At 44.7% G+C, this 20,000-nt stretch overlaps 1 protein-coding gene across 1 annotated transcript in view; it reads left to right on the top strand.

Moving 5' to 3' along the window:
• Positions 1–10,145, top strand: part of col8a1a (collagen, type VIII, alpha 1a) — a 21,897-nt gene extending 11,752 nt beyond the window's left edge. Inside the window, exon 3 of the mRNA XM_042084597.1 lies at positions 8,125–10,145. Coding sequence (XP_041940531.1) covers positions 8,125–10,058 — 1,934 coding nt within the window. The 3' untranslated portion in view covers positions 10,059–10,145. The remainder of the gene's footprint in view (positions 1–8,124) is intronic.
• The last annotated feature ends 9,855 nt before the right edge of the window (positions 10,146–20,000 follow it).

Here is a 20,000-nt window from a genome sequence, read left to right as displayed (position 1 = left end):
CTATGTCACACACTTCATACAGGCCTGCTAATTAATGACATTACCATATATATATACTGTATATAAGCTGTCGTCCCAGATAGCAAGAGGCTGGCGAGGCGGGCCACTGTCGGTCCATTGGGGGCATAGCTGGCGGTCCGCTGGCATTTTGCTCATTAGTTCTCTGGCGGTCCACTGGCAGGTTGCAGACAAATTGTCCAATATTTTGCCACTATTGGTCTAAAATCTTTTACATTTGTTCAGTTATACGCCATATATCATTTTATTAACTTTTCTTAATATTCATGACAAGTTCAATTTAAAGAGATGGTGGTCCAACGGCGGACCACAAGTGGCACGCCACCGGCGGTATACCACCAGTTGTCCGCTATCTGCCAATCTGATTTTGCTATCTGGGGGTATAGCTCTACTGTCATACAGATCTGCTCTTGGGAGGGGATTTCAGAACATCAACCCCAATATTGCTCTTATTGTGCAATGAGACAATTAATCTTGAACCAATGTCATGAAGACAACAATGTAAACGTCACCGTACACACATAGGCCTACTAGTGAGCAGCTGTGGCCTACTGGTTAGCGCTTCAGACTTGTAACCGGAGGATTGCCGGTTTGAACCCCGACCAGTAGGCACGGCTGAAGTGCCCTTGAGCAAGGCACCTAACCCCTCACTGCTCTCCGAGCGCCGCTGTTGTTGCAGGCAGCTCGCTGTGCCGGGATTAGTGTGTGCTTCACCTCACTGTGTGTTCACTGTGTGCTGAGTGTGTTTCGCTAATTCACGGATTGGAATAAATGCAGAGACCAAATTTCCCTCATGGGATCAAAAGAATATACTTATATACTAATGGGTCAAACCATGGGGTTCACACAACGTCACAGTACACTGGGCCAAACCATGGGGTTCACACAAACATCTTATCCAGCCCAGAAGATTATGTGGAGTTCAAAGGTCAAACAAATTCAAACGCCAAAAAGCAGTGGTGTGGGGATGTTTTAGCCAAGGGTGAGTCTGGGCAAATAACAGCGCCAGAAGTATAGTTTTCAGGGAGAAGTACTAGTATATAATTCATCTGGATTATAGGACTATTATAGGACTACAGCTTTTTAAACTAAAATCTAAAATAGTGTAACAGAGGCAAATTGAGCTAGCATGCTAGTTGCGCGTGAAAATCCTCACACCCCTAACCTTAAGAACACACTGAGCTAAAAGCCAAGGCTTCCAACTCAGTGGTTAGAAGCGTTCTTAAGGTTAGGGGTGTGATGATTTACATGCGCAGCTAGCATATGCTAGCTCAGTTCGCCTCTGTTACAATAGCACTCAGTAGAGAGAGAAAAGTATCTAGGATCTGTAACATATTCTCTGCCAAGGAGGTTATGTTTTCATCTATTTCTGTCTGAATCGTTGTTAAAAGGTTTACATTTACATGTATTCATTCAGCAGACACTGTGATTTACAAAAATGAGGAACAAACTACAAGTTACCATTTTAGGCAATGGATCAAGTACAAACCTGTTAAATTGCTGTGCTGGGGCCTGGGGGGTATTCCAGAAAGCAGGTTTACTGGCTTAACTGGGTATGTTAACCCAGAGTTAGCGGTAAACCTGGGATTTCAGTTCCAGAAAGCTCAAAAATGATCAGGCTATGTAAGTAACTATGGTAACATAGGCTCTGAACTGAACTGGGTATGTAAACCCAGAGTAAACGGTAAACCTGGGATTTCAGTTCCAGAAAACTCAAAAATGATCAGGCTATGTAAGTAACTATGGTAACATAGGCTCTGAACTTAACCTGGTAGGGGGTAGGTTTTGTTCAGGTTATGTTAAATTATGTTCGGTTATTTTAGTACATGTTCAATCCGCTATTTTTACACTTGTCACGCAATGGCGTTTCATTTTGACGAAGGTCCGATTGACAAAGAAGCACAAAATCATATAATATTCATCCGTGCAATTCACCGTGAGAGGGCGATAAGACCACGATGATAGCCTATCCATTCTTTTCCAACGAGTTTTTCAAGAGCGCTAGAGTTTTTCAGCTGAATCCTAAATATAGGCTACTTAAAAAGCATTCTCCTACATTACGCATGGTGGATTAGAATAGAATAAAATAAATCTTTAATGTAGGCTAGCTAGCCTACACCATATGGACATTTGTGTTTGGCTCACCAGACAGATGTACAAACAACATCTCAGACACATTGAAGATATAGGCTAATTAAAACAAGTACAGTACAAAAAAGGGGAAACATAGCCTATAGAAAATTAATAAATAAGTTTAAATATAGCTGTACAGCTCAGCCGGGTATGCATGTTGTCACTAAGTTTGGTTAAGAATGCTGATGGCATTTGGGATAAAATATTTTTTTAATAGGCTACACACGCTCTCCGACTGGGAGTTTTTGTAGTGTTGGAGACGCAGAGCCTATCGGCAAGCTGTCGGTAGGTGCGTAAAGTTTGGCTTGCGCTAAAGCAGTTCCTGCGCAACTTCATTCGTTTTCCTGGACACAAACCCACGAGGATCATTAAAGTGTAAATTTTCCAAATGTGCACCGAAATGTGTCCAATAGGCTACCCATGCCTTCCTACATTCACCCTTCCGATGATGGAGCGCAAAAGTGTAACTTGGCCCACAGCTGCAGGACCCGCGTTAAAATAGAAAATTACATTTGGGATTCTCAAAGAATTCTATGGCCCACTCAATCTGTGACAACTAGGCTAGTTTAAGAAAGCATCATTCAAAGCAGTCAATACAATACGTGATGTCCAGTGAATTATTTAATTGTTCTTTTGACATTAAATAGGCTATCTTAAACATACGCATTTACACGGTCAGTTAGACTATTCTCTGCCAAGCAAGGTCTCGGACGCAGGCGCTTAAGTATTGCTCTTTTTTTGTTATTACAGTTCTCTCCTCCTCGTAAGCCTCGACTACTCCGCCTCTAAAAAATACGGTGCTCAATTCCTTTCGCCGGTTTCACTCATGATTTCGACTCTCAATAGATGATGCCTTTATAAGTTCGCCGTGAACGCGCACAACTCTAGGTTATCTAACACAGGGTTGATTGAACTAACTGGTAACCGGTGTTTTGGAACCGACAGCTCGGGTTTAGTCGCCACAGGTTCAGACAACCCAGAGGTTAAGTTTTATCTCAGTGTTTGTTAAACCTCCTTTCTGGAATACCCCTCTGTACTACGAAGGGAGCTTAACCTACCCAGATGTAACCCAGGGTTACTTTGTTAAACCAGGGTTGACAAAACCTGGTTATCTTAAGTGGTGTTAATCGGTACTACGACGCTGATTATGAAGTTGATTTGTTGAGCCGGGGTTAACCTGAGCGCGTTCACATAAAAGGGGCGGGTTGCAGCGCAAGTCACCACTTTCAATGATGACGCGATCACCTTATTTTACGGATGAGGAATGCACAATTATTATGACAAGTTATGAGGAATTAAAACCGCTCTACGACAAAAATCGAATACGTCGGCAGTGAACAAAGCAAGGCTGTTGGCAACATATTACAGATCGGGTAGCCTAAATGCTTAAAAGTAAAGTTTTATTCCCACATGTTCTTCAAATATGTGTTACGGAGGATTAGTAGCTTACGGAATGTCTGAAATGAGTTGAAATAATTAAATAGCCTAATTTGAGTTCATAGAAAGGCCTACAGATGCAACCCAATTCAGAAGTGGGCATATAGATTACAGTAATATGGATAATTGAATGTTTAAGTAGCCCCCATTGACTGATTTAGTGTATGCCTAATCCTGTGAACATTTCAGATGCAACACCATTGCCAAACGCACATGGCAGAAGGTGAAAATGAAACACAAAAACATTATTCAGAATAGTAGGTTTATATAGTTATAGCTTGCATTAATATTTCTTAATTATGAAAACATGTAGGCCTAGGCCTAGCTTATAGCCTTCACTTGGCCTCTGTTTTACAGCTAACAAGAAACAGGTGTCTTCGAACACTACTGTAGGAGGAAAGGCACCAGAGTGTTTTACAGTAGCAGAGGAGTTGGCCATCGCAAATAATAGTGGAAGGCCGATTATGGAGGGGGTTGAGGGAGGCATTCGGTCGGATTCTGGTGCTGTGGAAATGTGTTGCCTTTATGTGCAGGGTACAGTAATATGACATTCAATTCAACAAGTTTGTTAAAATGGTGATTTTTATTTATTAGGCCTACTGTAGGCTATGTCCGATTTATTTTAGGACGTACAGTATTCTTGCATCACCGATTGAATACATGAATGCCCACGTACGGGCATTGCTATGAGACGTCTTCCTAGATCATTTGACAAAGATAACGAATTCCCTCGGCTGACAATCTATATCTTCATAGAGAATATCGTCTGGGTAGGCTATATATATTTTCTGGCGGTCTCTAAAACCCCTCGCCCTGCGAAGAGAGTCCCTCACGATTTGCGCTCCAATGTTGTATGGATCATCCAGGTACGCCGACATGTCTCGGGAGAAATTGTTAGTGGAGGGGTGGTACTTATAAAGGATGTGGTTAACGGAAACCTCGGGTTAACCAAGAACATAACCTGGTCGGAGCAGGTTTGAGATGCAGCGTCAATTGCCATGGCAGCATACCTCGGTTAAAACCTATCCACCTTTCGTAGTACGGGTTAATCGGGAAGTTACGCCACACATGATCAAGTTACTCTCGAAGTTACCAAGATAAGCCAGAAACCCCGCTTCGTAGTACAGGCCCCAGAGGGGTATTCCAGAAAGGAGGTTTAACAAACACTGAGATAAAACTTAACCTCTGGGTTGTCTGAACCTGTGGCGACTAAACCTGAGCTGTCGGTTCCAAAACACCGGTTACCAGTTAGTTCAATCAACCCTGTGTTAGATAACCTAAAGTTGTGCGCATTCACGGCGAACTTATAAAGGCATCATCTATTGAGAGTCGAAACAATGAGTGAAACCGGCGAAACGAAGAGCACCGTATTTTTCAGAGGCGGAGTAGTCGAGGCTTACGAGGAGAGAACTGTAATAACACAAAAAAAAAGAGCAATACTTAAGCGCCTGCGTCCGAGACCTTGCTTGGCAGAGAATAGCCTAACTGACCGTGTAAATGCGTACGTTTAGGATAGCCTATTTAATGTCAAAGGCACAATTAAATAATTCACTGGACATCACGTATTGTATTGACTGCTTTGAATGATGCTTTCTTAAACTAGCCTACCTTGTCACAGATTGAGTGGGCCATAGAATTCTTTGAGAATCCCACATGTAATTTTCTATTTTAACACGGGTTCTGCAGCTGTGGGCCAAGTTAAACTTTTGCGCTCCATCTTGGGAAGGGTTAATGTCGGAAGGCATGGGTAGCCTATTGGACACATTTCAGTGCACATTTGGAAAATGTAATAAGTGATGCTGACCTGCCAGTTGGTGAAACTACACATTAATGATCCTCGTGGGTTTGTGTCCAGGAAAACGAATGAAGTTGCGCAGGGACTGCTTTAGCGCAAGGCAAACTTTATGCACTGACCGACAGCTTGCCGATATGCTCTGCGTCTCCAACACTACAAAAACTCCCAGTCGGAGAGCGTGTGTAGTCTATTAAAAAAATATTTTATCCCAAAATGCCATCAGCATTCTTAACCAAACTTAGTGACAACATGCATACCCAGCTGAGCTGTACAGCTATATTTAAACTTATTTATCAATTTTCTATAGGCTATGTTTCCCCTTTTTTGTACTGTACTTGTTTTAATGATATCTTCAATGTGTCTGAGATGTTGTTTGTCCATCTGTCTGGTGAGCCAAACACAAATGTCCACTACATTAAAGATTTATTTTATTCTATTCTAATCCACCATGCTGCTTTTCAAGTAGCCTATATTTAGGATTCAGCTGAAAAACTCTAGCGCTCTTGAAAAACTCGTTTGGAAAATAATGGATAGGCTATCATATGATGTCGTGGTCTTATCGCCCTCTCACGGTGAATTGCACGGATGAATATTACATGATTTTGTGCTTCTTTGTCAATCGGACCTTCGTCAAAATGAAACGCCATTGTGTGACAAGTGTAAAAATAGCGGCCTGATTGAACATGCACTGAAATAACCGAACATAACCTGAACAAAACTTACCCCCTACCAGGTTAAGTACAGAGCCTATGTTACCATAGTTACTTACATAGCCTGATCATTTTTGAGCTTTCTGGAACTGAAATCCCAGGTTTACCGTTTACTCTGGGTTTACATATCCAGTTCAGTTCAGAGCCTATGTTACCATAGTTACTTACATAGCCTGATCATATTTGAGCGTTCTGGAACTGAAATCCCAGGTTTACCGCTAACTCTGTGTTAACATACCCAGTTAAGCCAGTAAACCTGCTTTCTGGAATACCCCTCAGGTCTGACTCACAGGTTGCCTACGTCATCATTAGTGTTGTCATCACCTACACAAAGTTAAAAAGTGAATAATACACGTGTAAAATGGCATTTGATATTACTAACAGATGGAGTATTGTCCAGGCCATGACAATGTCAGTGGTATTATCCTGACATTTATAGTGTTAGAATTTAGATAGAATTAATAGAATTTGGTGACTCATGATTGGGATTCGTTTCCAACTCTTGCATTGCGACATATGCTAACTTTGAAATCACTGGTCCAGCCATACCAATTACATTGATCAGAGATTCCTAACGTTACTTCCTACTTTGCCTAAACTTTACAAACTGACAATAAACAACAGCCAGGAAACAATGTATGTGGGTCTACATTAGCTGTAAATAAATTTCTGCATTTTTCCAACTGCATTTTTGATGTTTGCAGGTGTTGCTGCTACTGTTTATCACAATAACTTTCGGTTTCGTCTTCCCCTCTCGTCGCTGATTGGCCTGCCATTTTACTTGTTTGAGGGAAACAGTTATGAACTAAGATGTTCCAGACTAGGGCTGTGTCCCAAACCGCATACTTCCATCAGTACACTGCTAGTGTACACTGAGCCCTTATTTGCATTGTGCACACTTTTAGATTGTTAGTATTGTCCCAATTAATATCTGCACTATATACTTAAACTAAGTATTTGACGTGTGCAAGTAGGCAGACATAGCCTAGATCTCCCAGAAAGAAGATATAGGTGGGTGTGGTCAGGCTATTCATTTTCAGCATTGGTAGGCACTTTATAGTATGTGCGTGCATAAGAATTTCAAATTGATTCGTCAGTCGATTTAAATGAAAATCAATGTCTCCGTTCATTTAGACGCAGAATTATTGAGAGTGAAAGTAAAAATCGGACCAGCTTTTCCTACATTCCAACCAACCAACCAAACAGACGGGTGAAAACATAACCTCCTTGTTTACAGCGAATTATTTGGTTTGTCCTTTCTGGGCTACTGTAGCTAGAGGCCAGTGCAATATGTCAGACTCCATAGAGTGGGGTCTGCTTCATATAAAAGACTGAGCTAATTCTAAGCTTATGGAAAGACAACAATTCATATTTATACATAACATGCATGTATACAGTTTTGAATAATATTCAATATTTTCTTCCAACATATTAAATGCATCATGTGATTGTACGGGCTTATGCATTTTACTAAAACAATTAAATATCAAATTACAAATATACTGAAAACACTAAAAATATTCTAAATCTAATATGTTAATTCTCAATCTAATTTGACATTTACATTTATCATATTTGATATTGTTCTTCCACGTGTTTAACTTAGATCACTAACATACAACAAATACCATGCCATGACATGCTAAATATTATGGCAACACATGTACCTTTGAATGAACACAAACATACTATAATAATTTAAATAGTGCATCATACTGGTTTTCATACCTGGAGTTCCTTACTGTTAAAGTTAAATACTTAAGTACATAAGTATTTACAGGTATTCTGTGCTGAATCATTATTATATAATATTTCATTTGCTTTATTAAGGGATGATGTATTGATATTTCTGTTGTTATTGATCGTGGCTGCTTGCCACGAAGAGAATATATCTCAAGAGAATACACCTCAACCTCACAAAAGGATGTTTGTAGGTCTACATACTGGTTGGTGGTGAATGAGGATGGCATGTCGTAATGAAGTTAAAGTTAAATTGATTACTTACCTCCAGCTCTTCTTCTGCCCCTGCAGGTCTCACCATTCCCCAGGGAGAGGTAGGTATCCCCCAGGGGGAACCGGGGCCTGCTGGACCTCCAGGACCCTCTGGGCCGCCTGGCCCAGCTGGACCCCCCGGTCCCCCCGGTAACGGACTCCCTGGGCCGGGAGGAAATCCTGGACTCCCCGGACCTCCAGGACACGCCGGAGTCGGAAAACCCGGAATGCCAGGGTTGCCAGGGAAACCGGGTGGACCCGGCCTGCCAGGGCCCCCTGGAGATCAAGGTCTGAGCGGGGGAGAGGGGCCCGAGGGGCCAGTCGGTCCCTCAGGGCCTCCAGGACCCCCTGGGCTCCCCGGCATGGGCAAACCTGGGGGTCAGGGCCTGCCCGGGGCCCCGGGGATGAAAGGAGAGCCTGGACACAAGGGACTTCCAGGGCTCCCTGGCCTGCCAGGACCAAAGGGAGACAAAGGCATCGGGATGCCTGGGTTGCCTGGTCACAAGGGGCCTGCAGGACCACCGGGGCGCCCAGGACAAGGCGGTCTGCCAGGAATCGGAAAACCAGGAATGCCTGGAATGCCGGGGCCTCCAGGCGTGTCAGGAAAACCTGGACCTACCGGAGAGCCCGGACCCTCAGGGCCGCCTGGACAGGAGGGACCTCAGGGAATGCCCGGACCAGATGGAATTGGAAAACCAGGACTGGACGGCGCTCCAGGGCAACCAGGCCCACAGGGTGGCAAAGGACAACCAGGTCTGCCAGGGTTGCCAGGAAAACCGGGACTGCCAGGAATTGGCAAACCAGGATACCCCGGACCAAAGGGAGATAAGGGGCAGGGAGGCCAGCCAGGTGCCTTCGGGCCAAAGGGAGACAAAGGACCAGGAGGTGCGCCAGGACAACTAGGCCCGCCAGGACCAAACGGACCTCCTGGGCCGCCGGGTCGCATGGGGCCCCCAGGGGGCATAGGTGTACCTGGACAAAGAGGTGAAGGAGGACCTGTGGGACCGAAAGGTGAAATTGGACCCCTCGGAGAACCAGGACCCACAGGGTTGCCAGGTGAAGCTGGAGCCCCAGGAGAGGGAGGCGAGCCTGGGCCAAGAGGGCCGCCAGGGTCAGTGGGTCCCCAGGGCGAAGGAGGACAGAAGGGTCAGCAAGGACCTCCCGGTCAACCTGGTCTGCCCGGCCTGAAGGGTGAAGGAGGCGGCCCTGGTCCAGAGGGCCCTCAAGGACCAAAGGGAATTCCAGGAATCACTGGTCCCGGTGGCCCGATTGGACCTCCTGGACCTCCCGGACCTAAAGGAGAGGGAGGTCCACCGGGTCAACCTGGTCCTGCTGGAGAGGGGAACCCAGGTGTGGCAGGCCCAATCGGACCTCCAGGAAAAACAGGACCTTCGGGCCCACCTGGCCAACCTGGTCGAACCGGACTCCCCGGCCCTCCCGGTCCACCTGGAGCCTCGGCGCCCGTACCGGACCTGGAGGCCGTGCTGCCCGAGATGGGCCCGGCACTGGACGGTGTGAAGACCTACAAGGGCAAGGGCAAGTACGGCGGAACACCCCAGGTCATCGCCAGTGGGCTAGAGATGCCCGCCTTCACCGCCACCCTGACCACTCCCTTCCCGCCCGTTGGCACGCCTGTGGTGTTCGACAAGATCCTCTACAACGGCCGGCAGAACTACAACCCGCAGACGGGCGTGTTCACCTGTGACCTGCCCGGCATCTACTACTTCAGCTACCACGTGCACTGCAAGGGCACCAACGTGTGGGTGGGGCTGTACCGCAACGGGGAGCCCGTGATGTACACCTACGACGAGTACAAGAAGGGCATCCTAGATCAGGCGTCCGGCAGTGCCGTGGTGCCCCTGCAGCCTGGCGACGCGGTCCACATCGAGCTGCCCTCCGATCAGGCGGCTGGCCTCTACGCCGGCCAGTACGTCCACTCCTCCTTCTCCGGATTCCTGCTCTACCCGATGTAGAGAGAGAGAGAGAGAGAGAGAGAGAGAGAGGATGAGAGAGAGGTGAAAGAGAGGGAGGGAGGGGAGAAGTACTAAAGAAGAGAAAGAATAAGAAGGGCGAGAAAAGAGTGAATAGAAATGGGAAAGAGAGAAAGAAGAAAGAGAGAAAAGAGAAAGGACTTCATGTTTGTTTTTGATGTCATGCTGAGGCTCTGTGTAGCAGAAGAAAAGACTTGTGGGGCCTGTGAGGAAGATCATGGTGCATGTTAGTGTGTGTGTGTGTGTGTGTGTGTGTTTGTGAGAGAGAGAAGGAGAGACAGACAGAGAGAGTGTGTATGCGTGTAATAATGTAAAAGATAATGAGAGCATGTTTATAGAAGTATGAGTGAAAAACAGTGATCGCCGTGTGTGTGTGTGTGTGTGTGTGACAGAGAGGGAGAGAGAGCAAATGTATGTGCATGTGAATTTGTATGTGTATTTGTGTGTGTGTGTACAGTATGTGTGTGTGTGTCTGTCTGTCTGTCTGTACACTAATGGTACATTTATGTATTGCTATAATAATCTTACTGGGTACACCTGACTGTATTGCGTGTACCAAGTGTAGTGCTGTTTTGACATGAATTGTATTGCTATGAGCTCAGTACAGGGCTCCGAGAGTGCAAGCTATGGAACAAACCTACATTCATTTGGATTTACTCAAATGATTCTTTTGATATGAAATTGTCAAACCCATGTGTAACAACCCCTAAATCAGTGACTGATGTAGTCCCCTTTCTGAGACAAAAGCAGCTTTCAGAGATTGATTAATTTCCTGTCGTACCAGACTGGCAGCTGCCATCACACTGAGGCAACGAATGTAACTCCTGAAATAATGACTAATGTGATTATTCTAAAAAATTAATCTTAGTTTGGTTGGCGACAGGTGTGGGTAACTCGGCTTCAGAAATACAAAGTCCAACCGCATATGTGCCCCAGCCACTCATTAAACCGGCTGATTCTAAGTAGCAAAACTGTACAGCCAGGTATATCAACTAAAAACATAGGTATATCAACATAAACACCTGTGTTAAGGTATATCAACAGAAAACACCTGTGTTACTGTAAGTGCACAGGTACTTTATGAAGCCAGGGTTACCCACCTATGGTTGGCAATGACCAGAAGCCCAACATGATATAAAGTCATCTTTTATTGGACGTGATGATATGATTTGAATACTTATGTTGTTGTTTTTTTCATGTAATTAAACATGTTAATTGGTAAAACTCAGTTAAGTTTAGAGTGTGTGTTGAAGCATGCCCGTACCATTTGCATTTGTGAAAAAAAGAATTTGACATATATAGCAGCTCACTGAGGATTACAGCTGGGGCTTATGTGACATGGATCTAGCTCACATCTGGCAACAAATCAGGAAGGCAAAAGGAAGTTCAGGAAGTCTGTCACACACAGTGTCCACACACCACACACATACACACAGTGATACATATTTACAGAGGGAACATATGCAGTTCTAATAATGTAGATTTGTATTATGTCTCCCACAACCCGTCAGACACCGATCCCCACCCTCTGCCCTCAACTGACCCTGGTCTCATTCACATTCAGCAGGTCCATGGCAGTCTAGGAACTGACAGGAGCCAAGTTGGATCTGTCCCAGAATCCATTTGGCTGCTACAGTATCTATACTGATCTATACCATGTGCTACCACAGACTCATGATTTCATAACCAGTAGCACCAATATAGGGCAAACTCCAGGATTCTATGACCAGTAGAAGTAGAACAGGCCAAAGAGAGCCAGAATCCAGTCCGGAACCCAGATTCAGAACCCCGTCCATTCTGTCGGTGTCCACTGATCCAGCTAGTGCTTTCGCAGACCCTGGGGGTTCGGGCCAGTAGAACTTTTTCCTTTTTTCCCCCCTTTTCCTTCAAGTGGCCAACCCATTGAAAATGGTCTTCTGATTTTAAATGAAGTTAATATCTTTGGCTGGCTTTTGAGCAGTAGGTTTTGTGCCACCAGGCTATGGTCTACATAAGGGGTTTATCTTTGGTGCTAAACATAGTAAGATAGCATATTTTAAATTATACGCTATGTTTTACTTTCTTAATGTTATAATTGCAATGTTAAATTCTGTTTTTTTTTTTAAATAAAGTTGAATTACTTAAATGTACATGTTGATGTATTTCTCATAATTTAATATGTTGACTGACAATATACAAAAAAAAACACAGAACTGAATAAACAGCATTAGTGAACATCACAAAATATGTCTGTAAGAAGTGTAGGTGTTAGTAATTATAGTTCATTAGAAACTAGATGTACCGCATAGCGGTACAAAATATGACAGCCACTCAGTCCTGTACATCCATTCCGCGAACATAAATCACACTAACCAATTTGTCTCCATCTTCTACTCCATCCCCCACTCTGTGTGTGTGTGTGCGGGCCGCACAGAAAGTAGCCTACTGGCGCTGCGAAGGTGAATAGATTTGTAGTACTAGCCAAAAAATTCGTAGCATTGTTATAAAACCTTTAAAATCTCTAAACAATCACAAGTAGGGCAGTTCATCACAGTTCATCCATTGCAACTGGACTGATGAAAGGTCATGTACACCTGTAGGCTACATTGTATAGGGAAAGCTGAAGGTATCAGTTTTACTTTTATTTATTTATTATTTATTAATAAACAAAACAATCCCTGTCATTTCCATGCAGTTTTCAACAGCTATTAAGAAGAGAGGTCATGCCATGGATTTTTGTGAATGTTTCTTCTTCTACATACTGTATGCAAGATTTTCATCTTTAGTTCACATGATATTCAACTTTATTGTCAAAAATACCAATAGTCTAAAATGAAATGCAGTTTAACATCTAGCCAGTGGTACAAATAACTGACATGTCTAAAAGGGCCTTCATGAAATGCGTTGCTAGACTGTTCACATTTTAACAGGCCAAGTTGAGAGCTGCGTTATTGTTTGTGGCAACGTAGGCACCCGATAGAAATATTGTTTAATTTTGTGATTGAGATATTCACGCTCTGGCGTCCCCTTTGCGACATGTTCGCCCCCCAGTTTCAGAGCTATTCTAAATGCAAAAATGCATAGAGTGACTTAACAAACTAGATCCTAGAAACCTGTTAGTGTCGTGAACGAGGGGCTACAACTTCCCCTGAACACAGGCCTCAGATCCACCCAGGACACATGCAACAAAGTTTAATTTAGATTGTTATTTTATTTATTTATACAAAGGCACACAGGACTGGAGGTCAGCAGACTGATAGAAAATGGCACCACTAGGGGCAGTCACACACCCGGCTAACAGTCACCAGGCTAGGCAGATTGAACACCCCCCCCACACACAGTGCATTCACCCACAGGAGACACTTCAGGAGATCACAGCAATAATCACGCAATCCACACAAAAGGGGGGGGAATGGGGAAGCCCCCAACCTAGGCAGCAGCTGGTTCTGAAACACCCCCCAGTAGCCCACAAGTCCCCTCCCCACAGTCCCTTAGTAAAAATTGTCCGTACTGGTCGGCTGTCCCCACCGACCAGTATAAAAGAAACAGTCCAAGCTCGGGGCAGCCAAATACAATGTTCAGTCAATTTAGGCCACCAACCCAAGTTCACAGTCCAGCCTCCAGTAAGGACAGTGGGCCGCGTTGTGCAGTTCCGGCCTCAGCGAACGCTCCCTTGTCGACGGCTGCAGGCGTAGTGGTTCAGGCTCCGCCCCCACGGCTAAAGCGGAACAAACAAACAGTGGCTTAGTCGTCGCCTTCACCGAGCATTAGGCAGAGGTTACGAGCTAAATATCAAGCGATTAAGAAGAAGGACTTCCCTTTTAGAGAGCGCTGGAAAAGCTTTTTAGATCACGTGCTGTTCGTCGCAGGTCCAAGATGTTGATCGGATCACCCGTCGCTGTCCACACACCTCTCCCAATGTGTAGCCCCTCGTCAGCTGTTGGCCTCCTCCAGCAACACTTCCCCGCTGCAAAACAGCTGTAATCAGACACAAGCCGCTGTGCACCGCGGCTCTTCACACAGGTACAAATGCACAATATCGCAACAATCACATCCCTTTTTAAAATACTTAGCTCGCGTTGAATCATTGAGTCACCACGGCCGTCTGCCAGTAGGTCCACACAGCCAGCGGCGTCGCACGTCCCCAGTCAGCCGGCGATCCCTCCCTGCCATCATTTCAAAATGCCCTTTTTATGGAGAGGGCGAACCTATCCCTTTCCAGAGCTCATTTCAGACCCATCAAGCAATCGTACATCATTGGCAATTAGTCAGGTGTCCCACACGATCGCAGTTTAGTTCATCAACACAAAAGCAACAGTCCCATCGCGAGTCACCATACAGTCCATCATACACAAAATGGTCATTATATCAACGATCAGCCAGTAAACATTAAACAGGATATACACCATATAACATCAGTACCCAGTACTCAAGCCCAATACACCACTGTCCATAGCCACCCACGACATTAGCTCTCCTAAGCCCTATAAGCTAGGCCTATGACACAACATAAATTGTCACTAGGCTATGCTGGTAACCCAAATAAAATCTCCTTTGGGAACCAATGGCTTACAGCAGGGGTTTTCAACTGATTGTGAGCCAGGGGCCACCATTCTGACTAATTGCGTAACGCCAGGACCACCACTAAATAAAAAAACTGATTTCCACATTGCAACTACTGAATCCATGGTCAGGGACCACAAGCAATGTCCTCACGGACCACAAGTGGGCCGCGGACCACCGGTTGAAAACCCCTGGCTTACAGGATCAAACTGACTTAAGCTGCCACCTCTTGGCGAAAAGTTGTAATACATTTCACGCAGCTGTGTGAATCACAGAATGCGCAAATGAAGTGGCCACTTCTAAATGGGACCCACTGTACAGAAGCTGAAGCAAAGATTGTTAAGGCGGAGCAAGATACTTCGTCGTAGTTCATGTCTATGGCCGTGAAATGGGGATCGAATCCTGTCTGCATAAAGAGACGTGTCGATGACGTATTGATGAGCGTACATTGCAACCGGCCAAGCAGCGGCATTAAATAACCGGCGCACACCTGATCAGGTCGATTTTCTCCAGACTGGAATGCTCAAAAATACTAGAAAAATGTACCTGAAATGTTCAGAAGGGTTTGAGGATCATGAAAACATGCCCAAAATTCACATTCCTAACTCTATAGAACCAAGATCTTAGCATATGTGGTGAAATTCTGAGCTATGCCCATAGACTTCAATGGAGCAGTCGCTGCCTCTGCTCTGCATAAAGGGTGATTTTGACCCCCCCCCCTTGCGATCCGGGTTCCCGGAAGTGGCTCCTGATGAAACACCTTGCTCCGCCTTAACAATCTTTGGCTGAAGGTCTGTGGCTAAAGCAGCCATAATGAAAGTGTTATCATTGTTTGGATACTTTACATGCACATGCTTTTTAATTGCATAGACTACAATTACCAAGCTGGAATCAAGCACATCGATTTTCCTCTCACACCCTAAACACAAACTTCAAACAAACGAACAAGCGTCTCAGTCTCACGCATGTATAGCCATAGGCAAAACTGTATCAGACATAATGTTGGTAAATCATCCATCGCACAGAATGATTTTTGTAGCACATGCAACAGGTACAGCCCTGCCCTGGATACATACAGTCGGCATCTAGTCATAATCGTCGTTACCGCCCCCAGTTGCTGTGGTTACCGTGGCTGAAACGTCCCCAAGGGGGGAAATATTAGTTTCAATTGCATGTAATCTAATGGAGGTGCACCGGCTTGAGTAGACTACAGAAAACACCTAGAAAAATATTAAATCTTTTAGCAAACATCAATAAACGGCACAAACACGTTTGAACTGAGAGTTATCTGTGTGTCAACGAGGTTAAGGGTAACATTAAGTTCCCTCATTTTGCTAATTCCAGTTAAATGGCCAGAACTGTCTCCAGTGTACTCATTGTAGAACTGCTTTCAATGGCTGGACTGTGTAGCTCGGTTTGGCAAGCTAAGCCTTTTGCCGTAACACCACATACTCATAAGTTGCATCTTAATTTATTCTCACATGAATGCACATTCCCTACAATGTCTGTGGGAATAGTTTTAACAAGTAATGTGTACCAGTTGGTTATGTTATAACCCTCCGAGAATAAATAAAGGTTGAATGAATGAATGGATGTTACACTGACGATATAAAGTTAGCCAGTTAGAAACCTGATGCTACCATCATATATAGCTTCCAGAGAAATTTGTCGTCAACGTTGGGCAATCGAGGGTGAATTAGGTTGTTAGCATACACTGGGCAGTTAAGTGAACACAATTCCTTTAAATTATTGTGTTCAGAAACAAGCAGAACTCCAACTGAATGTAAAACGAATGTATAAAGTCTAAATGCTAGTGAGTTCTCCCATTGACTTCCATTGTGTGATGTTAGCATGCTTTCCCCCTCATGGGGGGCGGTAACCTTTCCGAACGTCTTAACCGACTGTTATGTATACACGGGTTTCCCGTTTACCAACAAAACTAGATGCGCGCGCAGCCGTGAGGCAGAAGACGCTTGGTGGCCGTCCACAACGTTATAAAATAGTCGGCTGCTGTAAGCTACAATCGGATTTTTTTGTATACCCCTGTTGTCTCAATGATAATAACATCTCATTTCAGACTATATTTCAAAGTTTGACGTTCATTTGGATTATTAATATAACATCGTATTTTGTCATTTTTGGCGAAGACATGCATTCCGTTAGGGATATTGAACATATTTAACATTCTCTAACCATCATGATTTCGAATTGGCGCAGTTTTCAGCACAAAAACTCATTTTATTCTTTTGCTCTTTTGCATTGCTCTATGCTGTTCTGTGGTGCTTTCTGCCTCTTGGTTGCGCACGCATGTTTTCGTGACGTTCCATAGAAATCCATGTATAGCCTATCTCTCAAAGTGCGCTCAAAACATTTGGTTTAAATGGAGATGTAGATCATCACGGGTGCGATTAAAGGGGTGATTAAAGCAGAATGATATTGTATTTTCATTTTTTACCAGGGGGGTGCAAGTCACAAATTAGTGACTATGGGCTAGGTTGATGTGGGCCCTCGAGACCAACTTATCATAAAAAAATTCTTCATCCTCAGTGCCACGGGGTGGGGGGAGTGGCCCCCGGAGACCAAACGAAATTTTTCCGTAAAAGTCTAGTGGGGCTACATACCCACCAAATTTCATGTGTCCCGGTGTTTCGGTGTCCCGGGTATCGTTGACCAAAGTCAGGAAGTAGATGACGAAAAAAAAAAATCTTTGACAATCCCCATAGAGTGGTGAAGTCCCGCCCCTTCCGTTTGCCTCCATGGGACCTATCTTTCAAAAAAATTTGAACGGCAGTCTATGGCGAAAAAGAAATTATTTTCTGGTCCTGGTTGACTTGTGCCTTGAATTACCCATATGATGTTTGTCAATTTTAAAGACAATTTTTCATGTAAAGACATTTGCAGTTTGTTTCGTAACTATTGAATTACAACATTGTGAAAGATCGTAATTCCAACGACTACAAACCCATCAGTCGCGCTAGTGACGTTAGCTCATTCACAGCCACACTAGATTGTACAAGCATACCAGCAACAGGTCTTAATTGGGCTTTCCTTGCCGAAGAAAATACCATGAGTCAGAGGATTAAACACATCAGGTAAGTTGTATTCGTCCATAGACTGTACATTACATACTGTTAAGTGACATAGCAGGCAGCAAGATGCAACCGTTAACTAGCATAACAGCTCTTATCGTTTCATCAGAGAATGTCTAATAAGGGGAGAACTGCCACTCTCGGAAAACTTCCGGTTTCTGAACTGGTTGCAGTTCCTTCTGTGGTTCCACATGAGGGCGCTCGTCCACGAGTGCAGAATGCATGGAGGTCTATGGAGCTGTACCCCTCAAAATCCACTTTTCTCGGGATATAATTTTTTTTCAAGTAATTTGAGTAGTGTATTCGAAAGGGGAGGCAAAGAAAATACACTTGGTTGAGTATTACATTTTTAATCAAGTCACTTAATTGTTCTAAAAAGCCTTTAAAATGTGTCAATGACGTCATTCATTAGCACAATGCTAGCGTGTTATGTGCAACAACGACCCAACTTGTAAGAAATCAAAAGGACATAAGTACTCGTTCATTCAACTTTTGACCTATAACCCATGTTGAAGTTATACAAACTACAATCAAATCTGAGATTTGTCAACGACAATCAGGTGAAAGAGACAAATTTAGCCGTCTAGCTCCACTGACTCCCATTCATTCTGCACTCATGGCGATTGCCCCCAGTGGAACTCTGGTGGAACTGCATCCAAAATTCGGTACAATGGGACTTAATACGGAGTGGCAAGGCTCTCCGTAGACGGGCTCTGGTTTCATTACGGTGGTGACGTACATCGTTCGAGACGAGAGATGTAGTCCACTGAGTGGATTCGCACAAAACCAACATAACTTTTGAAGTCTATCAAACAGTACTTTCTTGACGTGAAAAAATATCTTTTAAATTCACACACATCATATGTGAAATGTGTGGCACAATTCAAACTGGACCAAAAAATAATTGTTATCTCTCCATTAACTCCCGTTCATAATTTATTGAAAGATAGGTCCCATGGACCGGAAGTAGAAGGGGCGGGACTTCACCACTCATGGATTTCTATGGAACGTCACGAAAACATGCGTGCGCAACCAAGAGGCAGAAAGCACTATAGACTTCAGCTCTGCATTCAACACCATAATACCACAACAACTCATCAGCAAACTTGACAAACTGGGACTCAGCACCTACCTCTGCAACTGGCTACTGGACTTCCTCTGTCAGAGGCCTCAAGTAGTACGTGTTGGCAACAATACCTCAAGCAGCATCACACTGAGCACAGGGGCCCCCCAAGGCTGCGTGCTCAGTCCGCTGCTCTTCACCCTGCTGACGCATGACTGCACTGCAACCTACAGCAACAATCACATAGTGAAATTTGCTGACGACACAACTCTGGTGGGTCTCATCACCAAGGGCGACGAGACCCAATACAGGTTGGAGGTCGACCATCTGACCACGTGGTGCAGGGACAACAACCTCCTGCTGAACGTCAGCAAGACCAAAGAGATTGTTGTTGACTTCCGGAGAGGTCACACCCAACACCTGCCACTGACCATCGACGGTGCTGTGGTGGAGAGAGCGAGCAGCACCAAATTCCTGGGGGTGCACATCAGCGAAGACCTCTCCTGGACCACCAACACTGCATCACTGGCGAAGAGAGCTCAGCGCCGCCTGTACTTCCTGCGGAAACTCAGGCGAGCAAGTGCTCCACCAGCCATCATGACCACATTCTACCGAGGCACCATTGAGAGCATCCTCTCCAGCTGTATCGCTGTGTGGGGCGGAAGCTGCACTGAATACAACAGGAAAGCCCTGCAGCGCATAGTGAACACAGCTGGAAGGATTATTGGTGCTTCACTCCCCTCCCTGAAGGACATTTACACCACCCACCTCACCCGCAAGGCGACCAAAATTGTGAGTGATGCAAGTCACCCCGCTCACAATCTGTTCGATCTACTGCCCTCTGGGAAGAGGTACAGAAGCCTGCGCTCCCGCACTACCAGACTCACCAACAGCTTCATACACCAAGCTGTAAGGATGCTGAACTCTCTCCCTCCTCTCCCCCCTCCACCCTCAGCTACATAACATCCTGGACATTGGACCCACAATGGCCGCGTGCACTACTCCACTTGCACACTTGCACACTTGTACACTTTACAACTTGTTGTTGTCCTGAAAACACAACACATCTGCTGCTCTTACATAACTTGCACCACTATGTCACTTTCTTTCTTACTTAGGTCAAACAGAACTACACAAGCCTTTTATTGGCCTGACTTTGCACTAGTATTTTATTGACTGTCTATGCACAATTTCAACCAAATTTTGCTGCTCTTATTTTTTTCATTATTA

Source organism: Alosa sapidissima, chromosome 2, assembly GCF_018492685.1.
Source record: "Alosa sapidissima isolate fAloSap1 chromosome 2, fAloSap1.pri, whole genome shotgun sequence".
In the NCBI taxonomy this organism is placed as follows: domain Eukaryota; kingdom Metazoa; phylum Chordata; class Actinopteri; order Clupeiformes; family Clupeidae; genus Alosa; species Alosa sapidissima.
The sequence above is the reverse complement of the archived record's forward strand: the minus strand, read 5'-3'. Positions and strand labels throughout refer to the sequence as shown.